Raw genomic sequence first — 19,104 nt, 5'->3', positions numbered from 1 at the left:
GTAATATCGATCTAATTTATTTCACGTTAAAATGACCAAACACCGCTTATTTGTTGTGTTCCTTGTTCTCCCCGTGGGCTACTAAACTCCCCTTCCTCCTTCCAAGACGTGCTTGCATGTATAAGAACATCCATGAATGGTTGGTTGTTTACTATGATGAGTCACGATTGGTCAGGACAGGCCAATCAGAGGCAAGATAGGGCGGGTCATCGAACCAGGAAGAGAAATCACAAAGTGCCTGCCTGCAAATGTATTTTTTTAATCCGAGTTTGCTACATTTTGTATTAATTACACAGCTATGTTATTTATTTTACGTAGAAAGAATATTTTTCCATTTTATTTATGTTATGTAATTCTGTACTGTTTAAACAGTTTCTGTGCTGTTAATACCCATCTTGACTAACTGGGTTAACAAATGTGCCACTGACTGTTTACAGTACAGTTGTCATTCACTTCAATTTCACTGAATATTGCTCAAAAATGAATATCTTTATATGTATACTTTCACCGAAAAATATATTGAGATATATATCGAATATCGAGTTTAAGTAAAAATATATCGAAATTTACTTTTTCGTCCATATCGCCCAGCCCTACTACAGTACAGTATGTGTACTTACTGTACATTGTGTTGGTGGACTTAAGTATTGTTGCAAAAGAAGCTTCCAGTCAGAGAGGCCGTAAGGTTGATTTGATCGTTTTGTTTGGTCTGAAATCATTTAGCAGAAGATCATTATGACCAGAGTTTATCAACTACAATGATTAAAACCTAATTTGATTTAATTTTTGACTGATACAGTTAGGTCTTTTAAAAAAATAGTTTACCCTTCATCGCCGTCGACGTCTGTGTCAGTTGCACCAATTGCAATCTGAATTATGGCTGAGTTTGTTCTTCTGTTTGTTTCTTGGAGCATAAAGTTCTGATCCATGTGAGCCGCCCTGCAGCTGTTGGGCGTGTGTCCACACAGCAGCGTCACCTCCATGAGCTGTTCTCTGGCTGGTATGTGGAAGAGGACCAAACAAAGGTAGAGATCATTATTTGGGGAAAGACAAACTTGTGTTTTAGTCACCTTCCATCAAGTGAAACTTTTTAAGCACATATTCTTACATGTTTTTACAGACATCATTTTTAAATACTGTATTGGGTTTAAATATTATTCGACACAATGGCAGCTGAGAATTAAAAGGCAAGGCAAGTTTATTTCTAGAGCACAATTTGTACACAAGGTGATTCAAAATTATAAGACTGCAAAATAATATAGTCATAAAAATATTCATAATTCAAATTAAAATCATTAAATGAAACCATCATAAAAAACAATCATAATTCAAAGTAAATTCTTAAAATACAATCATCATAAAACAATAATAATCAAATTAAAATGAAATAATTTAGATAAATTACTTTCAGTTGTCATATGCACAGTTAAATAACGGTGAATTTAGCCTGGATTTGAACATTGCCATCGTTAAGTCCTGCCTCACATTTTCTGGAAGATATTCCAGATTTTAAAAGCATATAACTGAAATGCTGTCTCACTAGGTTACGTAATGACTCTGGTTCTCAGAGCCTGAGATGGTTCATTTGGTTCTAACAATTTCCCTTGTGGCTCATTAAAGTTTGTCCATGTCTAAGTCTTACATGTCAGACTTGCAAAGGACCATGAAAAGTCTTGTACACAAGCAGAGCTGTTTTAAAGTTTATTCTCTAGCTATTCTCTTAAGTTGCAGTCGTCCCTTGCCACATCGCACTCCAAGGTTGTGACTTCACATCAGATTTTGTAAAGCATATTCTATGTATTTCAGCCTAGATTAAGCATTTTCACTCAAAAAATGGCTGAATGAACTAAAAACATCAATACTACCATTGACCACTAGATTAAACCACTGATTGGCTCAGCCATTTCAGCCTTTTTGAGTGTGAAGGTGACTATGTGGGGTCATTTCATGTAGAGAGCTCTCAGTGTACAAAAATAAACTTATAACGTTGTAAACAAGTTTTAAATGCACTTGCTATGAATGTAATCGATTTATAATTATTAATTCCTACTTTGTGGAAATTCATTTACCACGATCAGCCCTGAAAATAAAATTAAGCGCTATAAACATGGATTCTTCTTAAATCTTGTCACAAACCGGAATGGGTAAGTATTTGGACCTAGGGCTGGGCGATATATCGAATATACTCGCTATATCGTGGGTTTGTCTCTGTGCGATGTAGAAAATTACTATTTCGTGAGTATTCAAGTATACGTTCTCAGGCAGTTGCTTTTAGCTGCGGGCATTACACTACAGTCTTTTCTCACTCATTTTTGTCTCTCCTTCGCACAGAGACGTAAAACAAGCACACCTTGTTTTACGTCACATAATGTCGCGCGTGCAACGTCATACGTCCTCGCGGAACAGAGAGGTAGCAGAGAGGAATGTACCATAGGTAACGTTAGCTCTGGCAGGTGTTGCCAGCGGAGCGGTGCGAGTGGTAATACGAGAGAGAGAGAAGGTGCGAATCTGGTAACAAATGGAGGAACAATTAATTCCCAAGAAAAATAGCACGGGGTCCATCGTCTGGCGGTGGTTTGGCTTCAAGCGGGAAGATGTTGAACAGACAACCGTAACCGCCTACTCAGTGGCCTAGTGGTTAGAGTGTCCGCCCTGAGATCGGTAGGTTGTGAGTTCAAACCCTGGCCGAGTTATACCAAAGACTATAAAAATGGGACCCATTACCTCCCTGCTTGGCACTCAGCATCAAGGGTTGGAATTGGGGGTTAAATCACCAAAAACGATTCCCGGGCGCGGCAACGCTGCTGCCCACTGCTCCCCTCACCTACCAGGGGGTGATCAAAGGGGATGGGTCAAATGCAGAGGACAAATTTCACCACACCTAGTGTGTGTGTGACAATCACTGGTACTTTAACTTTTTAACTTTAATATGTAAAGTATGCTACAAAAAATAGCAGCACTACTAATTTGTTGCATCATTTGAAAAGTCACCCGCTAAAGAATAAGGAGTGCTTGAAACTCCTCATGTCCACATCTCCGGCCGGTGCCACACCCAACAAAATGCCGAAGCAACCAGCACTGACCCAATTGAGCCTGCCGTCTTCCATTTCCAGATCAACACTGTATGTAAAAAATACGTCCGCAGTGACCTACCACATAGCGAAGGACATTCACAATTTGATTTCCTATAATGCAGCTCATTTTTATTTTACAGTTTTTGAAATATCTTGTGTGACATCATGCACAAAAGTGCACTTTATTTGTTTTAAAATATTGTAGTGGTGTTCTGTACAAAAAGTGCACTTTAATTTAGTGTTGTTTTGATATGTCATCTTAGTGACATCATGCACAAAAGTGCACTAATAGCTTGTTTTAAAATTTATCTGACAATCTTACACTTTCTGTTTTGAAATTACAAGAATGTTTGTGCCACTGCTTAATAACTGTTTAATAAATACAGTTGTGGTAAATTGACTTAGTTGTCATTTCCCTCTCTGCATGAAAGTTTAAAATGAGCATATATTAATGCAGTATGAAGAAGAATGTTTTAATGTAGACACATAGAATCATCATACTGCTGTGATTATATGCATCAAGTGTTCATTCAAGGCTAAGGCAAAATATCCAGATATATATGGTGTATCGTGACATGGCCTAAAAATATCGAGATATTAAAAAAAGGCCATATCGCCCAGCCCTATTTGGACCTCAAATGAGAATATGACTAAGCCAAACTAAAGGGAGCACACAGGTGTGGAACTCTCCCCCATAATACATAATAAGATAGCTATGCAAAAAGTGTTAGCGGAAACAAAGTAGAACAAAATAATTGGACAAAGCCACTAAACGATCAGGTGTGTGGAATTGTGGCTGCGCCCCCGGAAACCCAAAATGGGCTGTGCAGAAAAAAATTTGATCACTGTAGAAGACTGGCAGGGCAGCAGACAGGAAGAAGCATGACATTTCAGAAAGATAGATATCAATTTTAGACCATATGTCTTTATTTTATTTTTTTTAGGAATAATTGTTTTATCAGCAATAATAAACCTTTCGTGATTTTGAACAGCAGGGCAGGCAATTTTCAAATATATTATAGATTATGGCAAATGAGTTATCAGTAGGTTGTATCAATTCTAAAATCATTGGTCCACACATTTCTGGTGTTACGATTGTCGATATTAGAGCTTTGAGTATCAGCACAAATAATAGAACATAGAATTATTTTGTGGATTGTTAGAAAAGGTGTTATTAGCGTAAAATTACTTAGAAAATGGTGGTAGATATGCAGGCATGTGAATTGTCCATTAAAACGCGAAAAAATCCACGTTTTTAAACATACATTTTTGCGTTAAAATATCACTACCTGTTTTTTAAATGAAATTCTAATAAAAATATGATGTAAAGAAAGTGTTAATATTTTGGTTATTGTCCGATTTTTAACCAGCCCCAAAAGTGTTAAGATACAAGTAAGCTAGAAACAAGCGAGGTTGTGAGCTAAACGTAACAAGACGAACATGGCGAATACACTATGTTATTATGTCATTGCAGTTTTCAACTTTCCCCCTCAGGAATCAGTCAGTTGGCGAAAACTTGCTCCGCTGCCAGTTCTTTTTTGTCCGTAGCGTCCTTTGTGGTTTAAAGTTGTGTTGCTGCTTTATAGTATGGTGTTGCTGCGTTTGTGTTTCTTGTGGCTTTTGCAATTGTGCTGTCGCTGAAAGTATTTGTGTTGTTACTTTACAATATTAACTTGTCGGGGTTGCATTTATTGTGACCTTTCTCAACCACAGTAGGTATCCGCCATTCTTGTTCTGATGACTGATGGCAAAGACACCACAGACTGGCAGACAGACTTGAATCATGCTTAATGTTTATAGTATTAAAAGTGCTATTGCAGTAAGCAAGGTTGTGAGCTCATTATAAACAAAGGACGAACATGGCAAAAGTTAACTGGATGTCTGATGTTTCGAAAATTTATGCGAGAGAAAATCCCTGGAAAAAAAACTGTTGATAAAACACAACTAAGTCTTGTGGTTGACAAGATTGATACAGCTGGCTTTGCAAGGAAATAAATGATGACAAATGTGGCCGTGTTGCACTCAAAGATCATGTTGCTGAATTGAAACTGCTTTAAATTCAGAAGACAAACAATGCTTTATCTCTTAAGCATGTTCATTTATTATTCATAATAGATGTAAAGTGAAACTTGAATTGCAAAATTAAGATAAACAGTTACATTATTTTCTTTTGGTGTATCATCTGTTCAATATTTTATATGTATCAGCTTTAATGAAACATTTTAAATATGAACAAGATAATCACTGTGAAAATTGGGTCTTCAATAATTGTTAGGATGTAATTAAAATGCATTTTTTTAATATTTTGTCTACCTTTCAGTGATGCATGGCTATTACCACAGCTGATTATTCAATCTCCCTGACTTTATATATTCATTGATATATATTCATAAATGTTATATAGCTATATTGGTAGTGTTAATTTAATGTCAATTTGTTGATGGTGGTATATTTTGTTATTATTTTGTCTATCTACAAAACAGTTCACCTAAAATGTTGTGGTGCATTATTACATGGAACAAGTAAGTGTCAAAATGACAGCTAAAAACAGTATAGTGTAGAAATACACCCAATTGTAGGAAATGTGGTTATGATTTTCCTATTTTTCCCGTCAGTTTTCCACTTTTTTTTTTTCATCAAAGGGTGCTCACATGCCTGGATATTAAAACACTAACCTATTTATTAACTGGAATTGACCAATGCTGTGGGCTTTGTACCGAGGATGTCGTTGTGGCTTGTGCAGCCCTTTGAGACACTTGTGATTCAGGGCTATATAAATAAACATTGATTGATTGATTGATTGAATGCTGTCTTTAACTAAATTGAAGTGGAGTGTTAATATTTTTGCTGGTGACATCTAGTGGTCACAATAATTCAAGTTAAACTCATGATGTAGTTGGATGATGCAGGCACATTTGTTACCAAATACTTTCTCATATGCTTCTGCTTGGGAGACTTTCTATCTGTAAGTATTATGTAACTATAATTATTTGTTACTTGTTTGTTTATATTAACACATGCTTTAGACGGCAATATTGTTCAATTAAGGCATTTATTACATATTTGTAGATTGTGTGTTGTGTGCTTAGCGGTAGTGTAGCTGCTAGTAGCCTATAGTCTACCATGTTTACCTTTTGTGAATGACTTCAATAAAATACAAGAAAATACCAAAGTTGTGTGCTTATTTAGGACATGTAGCTGTTAACTGGATGTCACGCTTTGCACAAGTACACATGCTGCAGCAGTGCAGTTTTTGCTGTTATCGGACCGATATCGATATCTGATCACGACACCCCAAATAACAATGATACCATGTTGACCTAAACATAAGACTCCAATATAATCATGAATCGACAGATTTAGGGGTCTAAAGATTTATCCATCTTAGAAAATTACCTCTACTTATAAGTGTCCCAACTTGTGTGTTTTGAGATAAGCGCTATCTCTCGGACGTTAAACAAATATACAAAGGGCGTACATTTATCCATGAAAATATGTTGAGGCTGTTAATGGTGTGTTTGACGGCAAAGCAGCTAAAAGGAGTGATCATAGTCCACCGTGGAATAATTATTATATTACTTCAATAAACTATTGTATTTGTTATACTACACTCTATTCTTTTTCATGCGATATTTATCTAAAAGTTTGTTTTTCTTTTTAAAAAGCATGTTTAAATTCGGCTGTTTTGGGGGCCAAACATTGATGACATTTATTTTAATTTACTTTCAATGGGCAACGTTAATTTAAGATAAATGTTTTGAGTTATGAGCTCCAACACAGAACCAAATTGTAAATTGAGGTACTATTGTATCTTATATTTTGGATCCTCTTATATTCAGGTTAATATGGTACTTGGGTTGGTTTGGTTACCTGTTGTCACGGTGGCAGAACGATGCCTGCACCTCCACGCGCTGTAAGTGGGCCATCGGCATCTCAATAGGTGAGCATAGGCCGACCTGAAGTCCCTGTTCAGTGCGCCATAGAGGATGGGATTGAGGGCGGAGTTGGTGTAACCCAACCACAGGACAATGGAGAACTGTGGCACTTTGTTGGGGTCGGGGTGCTCTTGCAGGCCCAGCGCTGTGAAGAGGATGAAATAAGGCAGCCAGCAGACCACAAACGCCCCTATGACTGCCGCCAGTGTCACTGTGGCCTTGTGCTCCCTGAGGGCCGACGCTGGGATACTTGAGACCACAGTGGTGATGGTTGATTGGTTGCTCCTGCAGCTGTAGCTGGTGACGCACGTAGGGCGAGCGCTGATGATGCGCTTAATTTGTGCCCGAGCGATGCGAAATATTCTGAGGTATGTCCAGCACATAGCCAGCAGAGGCAGGTAGAAGGTAAGAAGGGAATCTGTTAAAACGTACGGCCTGTTAAGCTCGAAGCGGCACGTCCTCTCTGGACCACGCGGCCCGTAGTTTTGCACGGTCCCATTCACCGTGTTCCATCCCATGTAGATGGGCAAGAACGACACGGACACCGACACGGTCCAGACGCTCGCCATAGCCACTACTACCTTCCAAGGCAGCACCAGTGAGGTGTACCTGAGGGGCATGGTCACTGCCAAGTAGCGGTCCACGCTGATGGCCAGGAGGGTGAGGATGGAAGCGGTGCACAGCATGACGTCCATGGAGATGTAGAAATTACAAAAGACCGGACCCAGCGGCCAGTCGTTGGTGAGCTGCAGGTGAGCAGAGAAGGGGAGGACGACCAGGCCCAGCAGGAGGTCGGTCACCGCCAGCGACACGATGAAGCAATTGGTGAGGCATCGGAGGCGTCTGGAGGCGCAGACTGCCAGGCACACCAGAATGTTGCCGCTTATTGTCAGGAGAATGAGGAGGGTCAGGATGAGACCTACTGCTATTTGTGACAACATTGCTATACTTAAGTTTGTGACATTGTGTCTGTTTTAACAAGGCACCAACTTGCAAAGATAAGTTTGGATTCAAACTGTGGGTGCTTTATAATAATCACTTCTCTTGAAGGATTAATTCAATGACTTCCCAAATGTGATCCATGTGGGTCTTGTTCAGTGTAACTTAGAAGTAATCATTTTCTCGCTGGGCTGTCGTGTTCACATCAGGGTTCCCCGTCTCACTTCTATTCCAAGGATATGTCTTGTCAAAAGCTTGAGCTGGTGTTGGCTGGCTGAGTCAAAGCAGTTGACAGCATCTTCCATGGCTATACTACCATCTAGTGGACAGAGAGAAGCAAAGCATGAGGCTGCAATTCTGCATTTACAGTTTAGTTTGTCTGGATTTCTTGACAATGTTGATATGTTTGTAGTAATTTACAGAACTAAAATCAAACTCGTATAGTAAAGTATGAACTACTACAGGTTACACTTAAAGCAAGCAATCCTAAATTAGATCAGCACCAAAGTGAACACCTCTAACCTGAATTTTTGTATTTATTCCGATTCATTTATTTTTAGTTGGGAGAGACTTTAATTAGTGTTTGAATACATTTTTTGCTTAACATTTTTGTCCAGTACCTAACTGTGATATGACATTTTCATATCATTACATTCCCGAGTTCTGTGGAATGAGTTTGTTTGATTCAGCGTGTGTGGTACTTCATGCCTGAACAACTATTTTCCTTGTAAATCCTACTTTCTAGCTTAATAGATTTTTAGATTTATTGGTCCCCTCGGGAAAATTCATTTTCACTGCCGTACATTTAAACAATAGACATTACACATCACAAAACAAAAATAACAAAAAGACATCCTACATGACCAACACACATTTACAGGCTTGTCAGACAGGTCGGCCGGGCCTTGTTAAGGGCGGCTATAGCTGCAGGGATAAGGCCTTTCCTGAGGCGGGCCCTCCGGAATTTGATAGTTCTGTACCTGCGCCCTGATGTAAGTGGGATGATGTATTGGTGTAGTGGGTGAGTGATATCCTGGACTATTGTTTTTGCCAGTCGAATGATGGACCTGTGGTTTAAGTCTGAAATGTTGGGTGCGGGTAGGCCGATGATTTTAGCTGCTATGTTTGTAATGCGTGTGAGTTTGGTCCGGTTGGTTACAGAAAGCATGGTGAAAAAACATGTGGAACAGTACAGAAGGATGGGTTGAACAATGCTTTGGTAAAGTAATAACAGGAGATGAGGTGCAACGTATAGTTCTTTGAGTTTTCGGATGGCTGACAGTCTTTGTTGACTTCTTTTTTGAATGTCCGTGGTGTGCTGATCAAAGGTGAGTTTATTGTCCAAGGTTACGCCCAGGTATTTAAAAGTGTCAACTGTTTTAACTGTTTGTGTGTTTATGATTATGGGGTTCTGAGGTGAGGGGGGGTTGAACCATATTTATTTTGTTTTATTGACATTGATTTCCAGATAACTGGCTGTGCATGACTCTGAAATGTGTTATGATAGTCCAGGATGGATTGACTGTTGTAGAGGAGAGCGAGAATGGCTGTGTCATCTGAGTATTTTAAGTATGTTGTGGTGGGTGAGATGCTACGGCAGTCATTGGTGTAGAGTGTGTACAGGAAAGGGCTCAACACACATCCCTGTGGGACCCCGGTGTTGATGGTAAGCATCTGGGATGTGTTTGAGCCCACCCTTACTGCTAATACTTCAGTATCTAGGAAGGAACATAATTTCTTTTAATCACATCATCCAAAGCAAACATCACTAATTCAACCGAGAGACATTAAATGAAAACATTCTATATTGGACTGTGAAACCTCACATTTCAACTGTTTTCATCATTGAAATACACGTCTCACACTTTCACTCAAAATTTCTTGCTCAAACAAACGTGTGATGGGATTTTCTCTCAATATTTTTTGCCGCATGTGAACATGTAGACATTTATCAATGGAGGTGTGTGTTTTCCGTGTTCCCCAAACACTACCTGTGTTCTGAGAGCTACACAAGGAAAAATGGCCGAGAGCTATTCATTCTTTGAACATTTATTTTCATTGCCTATGTCAAACGGAACAAGTTGAACAGTTTTGCCCGAACAAAAACGCAATGTTGGGAATCCACAACTCACATGTTTATTTCACAATAATAAAAGCCACTATGAATGTCATACATGAGCTAACTCTAGTACTATGGGCAAAAGTAAGACAACAACGTACGCTATCAATGATATCAACAACTATTTACAAAAGTGCTGCTGAGATGCTGGAAGCACAAGTTTTCTCTTGACCACCAGGAATGCCTTGCACTTTGTAAATACAGTTACTGTTAGGATTTGATCACGGTGATCCCAGGATGCAGAGACGAGAGGCAATGTTGAATAATAAAAGGGGAATATTTAATAAGTCCAACAATTACAACAAAAAGCGATGGGGCAAAAAATGCACACCATGAATAATCAACAAAAACAGGTTCCACAGTGGTCGGCAGGGAGGTAGGCCAGGGCGCACTGAACACAGCAATAAGTCCAACACAAAAATCCTCTTTACCTCAGGGGGGGCTAGGAAGCAAGCACAAAGAGGTGAGGGATTACAGGAATAAGGAGTGGCAACATACCGGGACTGATGAAACGAAGCAGGCACATGCACGTGGGAGGTGCAGGAGACAATAACCGGCGAGGCCAAGCTGACCGTGACGTGCCTATATACCGGAGTGCTAATTGTGAGCAGGTGTGCATCAAGGTCCGCCCCTCGCCGATGACAAATCACTAGAAGCACAGGTGTAGACAAGAGGAGAAAGCAGGAAAAACACTAAAAACACAACAGTACCCCCCCCCCCCCCCCCCCCTTAATGGACGCCACCTGGCGGCTTAACTGGTTTCTCCGGAAAGTGATCATAAAAGGTAGTTAACAGTGAGGGGTCTAGAATAAGTGAACGTGGGACCCATGATCGGTCCTCGGGGCCGTAGCCCTCCCAGTCGACCAGATACTGGAAACCCCTGCCCCTTCTCCTCACAGCGAGAATAGCCTTGACTGAGAACGCGGGATGGCCATCAATAAGTCTGGGAGGTGGAGGAGGCACCTCTGGAGGACTCAAGGGACTGGTGGAAACGGGCTTGATTAGAGAGACATGGAATGAGGGATGTATCCTCAAGGATTCGGGAAGGCGTAGATGCACGGCGGAGGGATTAATGATTCGCTCAATGGGATAGGGTCCAATAAATCGTGGCTGGAGTTTCTTGGGAGTCCACTTGGAGAGGTAGATCACGGGATGACAACCACACCATCTGACCGGGCCTGTAGTCTGGTGCTGTGCTGCGGTGGCGGTTAGCGAGGCGCTGGTTGCGTTCTGAGGTGCGTAGTAGTGCAGACCGGGTATTGCGCCAGGCTTGATGTGCACGGTGCAGGTGGGCAGCCACAGAAGGGACAGTGACCTCGGATTCCAGAGAAGGGAAAATGGGAGGTTGGTAACCGTAGGCAGAGTGAAAGGATGACATGCCTGTAGCAGAGCTGATGAGTGTATTATGGGCATACTCGATCCACGGTAGATTGAACGCCCAGGAGGCTGGTTGCTGGTGACAGACGCAGCGGATGGCGGCCTCCAGATCTTGATTGGTGCGCTCAGTCTGACCGTTTGTCTGCGGGTGGTATCCTGAAGAGAGGCTTGGCGATGCTCCTAATGATTTGCAGAATGCCCTCCAAACTGCAGATGAGAATTGTGGCCCTCTATCCGACACCACATCCACCGGGATACCATGCAGCCGGAAAACATGGTGTACGATCAGTTCAGCCGTTTCAAGTGCAGAGGGCAATTTGGCAAGGGCTACGAAATGGGCCATCTTGGAGAAGCGGTCCACCAAAGTCAATATCACAGTGTTGCCCTTGGATGGTGGAAGTCCTGTGATGAAGTCCAACGCCACATGTGACCACGGGCGGGAGGGGATGGGGAGTGGGCGCAGAAGACCAGCTGGTGCCCGGTGTGAGGCCTTATTACGGGCACAAGTGGCACAGGCGGATACGAATTCCCTGGTGTCGGCCCTGAAGGTTGGCCACCAAAAGCGCTGGGACAGGAGGAAAATGGTACGGGTAATGCCTGGGTGGCAGGCGACCTTGGAACTGTGGGACCAGTTCAGCACTTCTGGACGGAGCTCTGGGATCACAAACAAAAGTCCCTGAGGGCAGTTCTTAGGAGAGGGGACGTTCTTGAGTCCCTCCTTAACACGGCCTTCAATGTCCCACTGCAACGCTCCCAGCACTTGTGATGGCGGAATGATCATCTCGGTCTTGACCTCTTCCTCGGGGCAGGAGTGCATCCTCGACAGGGCGTCTGGCTTACCATTCTGGGAGCCGGGGCGGAAGGTCATGGTGAAATTGAATCCGGCTAGGAATAATGCCCACCTTGCTTGTCTGGGATTGAGCCGTCGAGCAGTTCGAATGTAGGCCAGATTCTTATGGTCTGTGAATACCACAAAAGGGGTCTCCGAGCCCTCCAGCCAGTGCCTCCATTCTTGCAGCGCCAACACCACGGCAAGTAGCTCTCTATTGCCGATATCATAATTGTGTTCTGCTGGTGTCAGGCGGCGTGAGAAGAAGGCACAGGGGTGCAGCCTCTGGTCGGAGGTGGAGCGCTGGGAGAGAACAGCCCCCACGCCGGAGTCAGATGCGTCAACCTCGACAAAAAATTGAGAGGAAATGTTAGGGTGGACAAGAACCGGTGCAGAGGTGAACGAATACTTGAGTTTATCAAAAGCAGACTGAGTCTCTGAGGTCCATAAAAAGGGGAGCTTAGTGGAAGTCAGTCTCGTTAATGGTTCAGCTACTCTACTAAAATTACGGATAAAACGACGATAAAAATTTGAGAAACCTAAAAACCTTTGGAGGTGCTTTCTAGACGTAGGTGTGGGCCAATCAACCACCGCCTGGATCTTCGCTGGATCTGCTCGGAGTTGACCCCTCTCAACAATAAAACCCAAAAAAGGAACAGACTTGGAATGAAAAACACATTTCTCAGCCTTGACATACAGACGATTCTCGAGAAGGCGTTGGAGAACTAAGCGGACGTGCTGAATGTGAAGTTCAGGGGTCGGCGAGAAAACGAGGATATCATCCAAGTAAACTACCACGAAGCGGTCGAGCATGTCACGCAGGACATCATTGATGAGGGCCTGAAAAACAGCAGGAGCATTGGTGAGGCCGAAAGGCATGACCAGGTATTCAAAGTGTCCTAGTGGTGTGTTAAATGCAGTTTTCCATTCATCCCCTTGCTTAATTCTGACTAAGTGGTAAGCATTGCGGAGGTCCAACTTGGTGAAATGTCTAGCAGCGTGTAGTGGGTTGAAAGCTGAGTCGAGAAGCGGAAGAGGATACTTATTTTTAACAGTAATATTATTGAGGGCTCGGTAATCGATGCAGGGACGGAGTGTCTTATCTTTCTTTTCCACAAAGAAAAAAACGGCGGCTAGAGGAGAGTTGGAGGGACGGATGAGACCAGAAGCGAGCGAAGTGGTGATATATTCCTCTAGTGCATCTCTTTCATGTTTTGAAATGTTATAAAGACGGGATGAAGGGAGTGTGGCACCAGGGAGGAGATTAATGCAACAATCATAGGGACGGTGTGGAGGTAGCGACAACGCGCGGTCCTTGCTAAAGACCTCTTTAAGGTTGTGGTAAGCAGTTGGCACAACCGATAAATCAATAACCTCCTGGGTTACGACGCGTGTGGGAACAGAGCGAGGGCATGCGGACCGCAGACAGTGCGTATGACAAAAAAGACCCCAGTTAATGATAGTGGTCTTGACCCAGTCAATATGGGGATTATGTTTTGCTAGCCAGGTAAGCCCGAGCACAACAGGAGCCGAACGAGAGGGAATGATAAGAAAATTGATTGACTCAAAATGGTTACCAGATAATTTGAGAGATAACGGCTGAGTTTGATGGGTGACGCTCGCCAGGTGGCCTCCGTCGAGGGATCGGACCACTCTAGGTCTGGGTAATTTAGCAACGGGTATAGAAAAATGTTTAACAACAGACTCATCAATAAAATTGTCATCAGAACCTGAGTCAATGAGCGCCCTAATGTCCAATCTCTGGTCCTTATCCCAGGTAAGTATGCCCGTGAGTTGAAGCCTAGATAATGTCTGACCTGTAGATGGCAGTAGAGGAGCAGGGTCGGTCGCTGGAGGAGGTGACGCTTGGATGCGGCGAGGAGGTGACGCTTGGATACGGTGAGGAGGTGACGCTTGGATGCGGCGGCGGGCAGGACGAAGAGGACAGTGGGTGATGCGATGCTCAGCCTTGCCGCAATATAAACATAGCTGGAGACGAAGGCGACGATCTCTCTCAGCTGGAGCGAGACGATTTCCTCCGAGCTGCATTGTCTTCTCTTTGTATGATATCGGCGGGGTATCGACACTGGGTATCGGCGCAAATGCAGTTTGACGCGCTCCATGGCCACTCCCATTATATGTTGAAGTGCGGAGTCTCTCCTTTTCCCAGTCAACAAGGCGATTTTCAATCTCCACCGCCAGAGCGACGAGCTCATCAAGGTTGTCGGGAGTTTTAAGCGGGATCATCTGCTTCCGGACTTGGTCAGCCAGACCGAGGGAAAAGACGTCCACCAATGCGGAAGTGGGCCATCCACTATCAGCCGCAAGCCTTCGGAATTCGATGGCGAAGTCCGTGACGCTCCGCTGTCCTTGCTGCAGACGAAGTAATGACCGAGCTGCCTCACGTCCTGGCCTTTCGCGCTGGAAAATGTTCTTCATGGCTTTGGCGAACGCGGCGTATGAAGCACACACGGGAGATTGACGCCCCCATTCCGCGGTGGCCCAGGAGGAAGCCCTGCCACTCATATGGGACATGACAAAAGCCACACGAGCTCTTTCGGAGTAAAAAGATGTTGGTAGCAGTTCAAAAAAAATCTCACACTGGGTGAGGAAGGATCGCACGTCACCTGATTCGCCGGAGAATCGCTCGGGCTTGGAGAGTGGAGGACAAGCAGCAGGAGGGATGTCGTTAGGCAGCGGATTATCTGCGGGACGAAGATGGCGCAGTTGGACTGCTGGGTCGGCCGAGGGAGAAGTCATTGCCTGCAGCGCGGTGAGTACACTTCCCAGTTGTGTCTCCAGGGCATTTAGGCGAGAGTCTTGGCGTTCCCCAGGCAGGCTAAACTGTTCTTCCTGTTGGCGTAGAGTTCTTCTGACCGGTTCGGTCTCTGCGGGATTCATGATGTGGCCGGTTATTATGTTAGGATTTGATCACGGTGATCCCAGGATGCAGAGACGAGAGGCAATGTTGAATAATAAAAGGGGAATATTTAATAAGTCCAACAATTACAACAAAAGGCGATGGGGCAAAAAATGCACACCATGAATAATCAACAAAAACAGGTTCCACAGTGGTCGGCAGGGAGGTAGGCCAGGGCGCACTGAACACAGCAATAAGTCCAACACAAAAATCCTCTTTACCTCAGGGGGGGCTAGGAAGCAAGCACAAAGAGGTGAGGGATTACAGGAATAAGGAGTGGCAACATACCGGGACTGATGAAACGAAGCAGGCACATGCACGTGGGAGATGCAGGAGACAATAACCGGCGAGGCCAAGCTGACCGTGACGTGCCTATATACCGGAGTGCTAATTGTGAGCAGGTGTGCATCAAGGTCCGCCCCTCGCCGATGACAAATCACTAGAAGCACAGGTGTAGACAAGAGGAGAAAGCAGGAAAAACACTAAAAACACAACAGTAACAGTTAGTGTATAGTTGTTTGTTTAAGATTAGTAGTAGTTTATTCATATGGTGTGTTAACTTAGCATTTATGTGTTTTGATTGTAGATGCTGCATTTAATGTGTAGGCTAGGTTGTCGAGCCAATGGATGATAAGCACTTGCAAGCAATATGGGCTTGCCTCGCCAAATTTACCAGTTCATATTAGGGATGTCACGGTATGAAAATTTGTAACCCGGTTATTGTGACCAAAATTAAAACGGTTATCATTATTATCCCTGTATTTTTAAATGTGCTCAAAGTACTTACACTGAAATCTTTAATTAAGTTGTATATAAAAAAATTCCACAAACAACACATTCAAAATGATTTTCTTTGTAGAAGAAACAACACTGTTTCATGGACATTAGGTAGAAATGTAATGTGAATATGAAAGCTACAAAAGCATTATAAACAGAGTAATATGAAAATGTATAAAATAAATGTGAAAATTGTTAAAGATAGCACTTTATCTTTTAACTTTAATTAACTGCAACAATTATACAACCTCCCTGAGGTAATACTACTACGGGACGGCGTGGCGAAGTTGGGAGAGTGGCCGTGCCAGCAACCTGAGGGTTCCTGGTTCAATCCCCACCTTCTACCAACCTCGTCATGTCCGTTGTGTCCTTGAGCAAGACACTTCACCCGTGCTCCTGATGGGTGGTTAGCGCCTTGCATGGCAGCTCCCGCCATCAGTGTGTGAATGTGTGTGTGAATGGGTGAATGTGGAAATAGTATCAAAGCGCTTTACAAGTATAACCCATTTACCATTTATACAAGTATTTACCATTTACTACTTTTTAGTAGTAAATAGTGTTTATTTTAAATTTATTTTATTATTTTTGTGGTTGTGTGTATCAGAATACTGATGTTTGATGTTGTTTGCAGTGATGTAGCACTGCAATTGTATCATACTCTTAGTATGTAGTAAAGTATCTTATGTAATAAAGTAAGATAGTAGCTTACCCCTTAAATGTAGCTGAAGCGTAATAGGATTCGGGCTTGGCGGTATACTTGTATCACAGTTAATACTAGGGCTGCAACTAACAACTAATTTGATAATCGATTAATCTGTCGATTATTACTTCGATTAATCGATTAATAATCGGATAAAAGAGACAAACTACATTTCTATCCTTTCCAGTATTTTATTGAAAAAAAACCCAGCATACTGGCACCATACTTATTTTGATTATTGTTTCTCAACTGTTTGTAAATGTTGCAGTTTATAAATAAAGGTTTAAAAAAAAAAAAAAAGGAGCCTCTGCGCATGCGCATAGCATAGATACAACGAATTGATGACTGAATTAATCGGCAACTATTTTTATAATCGATTTTAATCGATTTAATCGATTAGTTGTTGCCACACTATGTCATTTTAGATGCTATATTGGTATACTGTGGCGGTGGGGGCGTAACTTGGGAGTGATCAATAAGATGTCGCCATATAATTTGCCAAATCTATAATGATACACGTATATTTTTTTAAAAGACTAAAAAATGTACATACATTTAAAAACAAATTTGTGTTATCTGCATGTTCTTATAGCGTTTTGCTCTATTTTTCAATTTTGATGCTTATTTCCACAATGTACTGTGTTGAAAATCCTTTTAGAGACAACTAGCAAGAAATCGAGCATCTTTTCCTGTAGTTTTGGAGACTGTACTCGTGTTTAGAGACTCTTCTGTCGCTCGATCTCCGCAGGCTACAGCAAGCCCCACTGGTGCCACACTTGCTCCAAAGGCATTTTCTCTCCTTGAAAGACCACCACTGTCCTCTTAATATTTGCAAATAATAGTCTATATTTATATTATATGTATATATATATATATATATATATATATATATATATATATACATATATATATATATATATATATATATATATATATATATATATATATATATATATATATATATATATATATATATATATATATATATATATTAGGGGTGTAACGGTACACAAAAATTTCGGTTCGGTACGTACGTCACGGTTCAGTTAATTTTCGGTACAGTAAGAAAACAACAATATATACATTTTTTGGTTAATTATTTACCAAATTTGTAAACAATGGCATAACATACATATACACACAGGGTCCATTGCCAGGGTTAATGTGGTCAACATATATCAAATAAAAACTAAATAAAATAAGGCTCAGAATGGTTTCTCAACAAAACTTTTCTACATATAAAGTGCTTTTTTTGATTGGTTAATTGAGACTTTTATTAGTAGATTGCACAGTACAGTACATATTCCGTACCCCATTACGTTTTTCAACTTGTTTAAGTCGGGGTCCACGTTAATCAACATTAAACTGCCTCAAGTTGTTGCTCAGATTAAATAAAATGACAAAACCTTTCTTCTACATATAAAAAATGCAACAATAAACAGTTTCAAGTCAACTCAGCCTCAGATTAACTTTTCTTTTCCCCCCAACCTGGCTAACTTGGCAGTAAGAGGTGGGAGATGTTTGCTCATCTTAATCTTTGTTGAAGCGATGTTCACTTGGGGGTGGTGCTGCTTCAAATGGGTGAGCATGTTTGACGTGTTGGCAGAAGCATGCCTTATCGCTGCTGAACAATGTCGGCAAACCTCCGTCCTCCGCACCGCGCAGCCGAAGTGTTCCCAAACAGGGAGATCTTAACGAGGCGGGAGGGGCTTCCAGCTCTGTTGTCGTAGCCCAGTCGTTGCTAGCATGCCGTGTGTTGTGCCTCGGTGTGCATTGTTTACACAACTTGCGTTACGCTACTTAATATGTCCGTGTGGAAACTCGTTCAGTACACCTCCGAACCGAACCGAAACCCCCGTACCGAAACTGTTCAATACAAATACACGTACCGTTACACCCCTACTGAACACATAAAACATTGGTGGACCAGGCTTGATAGCTCAATTACCATGAATTGATTAACGTGGACCCCGACTTAAACAAGTTGAAAAAGTTATTCGGGTGTTACCATTTAGTGCAGTGGTTCTTAACCTTGTTGGAGGTACCAAACTCCACCAGTTTCATATGCGCATTCACCGAACCCTTCTTTAGTGAAAAATAAAATGTTTTATTTTTATTTTTTTCAAATTCAAGACAAAGTTATATGTTTTTTTTACTAGTGCACAACATGAACCGTGCATGAACATCACCTTGTTCAAAGAACAAAACCAACACAGTGCATGTACTCACAACAAATTACACACTTGCAAATCAGATGGAAAATTAGAGGGAACATTGTTTGGGGGTATCCATAATACTTAGACTTAGACTTCTTTTTTATTGTCATTAAAATTTTAACTTTACAGTACAGATACGCCGATAAAGAGAATTTATTTACACGATTGATTGATTGATTAAAGGGGAACATTATCACCAGACCTATGTAAGCGTCAAT

The 19,104-nt window shown here is 42.0% G+C and overlaps 1 protein-coding gene across 1 annotated transcript in view; it reads right to left on the bottom strand.

Moving 5' to 3' along the window:
* Window positions 1–821: 821 nt before the first annotated feature.
* hrh2a (histamine receptor H2a) overlaps window positions 822–19,104 on the bottom strand; it is a 39,506-nt gene continuing 21,223 nt past the window's right edge. The window contains exons 2-3 of the mRNA XM_061930122.2: window positions 6,945–8,267; window positions 822–997 (exon numbers count right to left, since the gene is read on the bottom strand). Of these exons, the coding sequence (XP_061786106.1) occupies window positions 822–997; window positions 6,945–7,950 (1,182 nt within the window). The 5' untranslated portion in view covers window positions 7,951–8,267. The remainder of the gene's footprint in view (window positions 998–6,944; window positions 8,268–19,104) is intronic.

Source organism: Nerophis lumbriciformis, linkage group LG36, assembly GCF_033978685.3.
Source record: "Nerophis lumbriciformis linkage group LG36, RoL_Nlum_v2.1, whole genome shotgun sequence".
In the NCBI taxonomy this organism is placed as follows: Eukaryota; Metazoa; Chordata; class Actinopteri; order Syngnathiformes; family Syngnathidae; genus Nerophis; species Nerophis lumbriciformis.
This window is presented reverse-complemented; position numbering and strand designations above follow the sequence as displayed.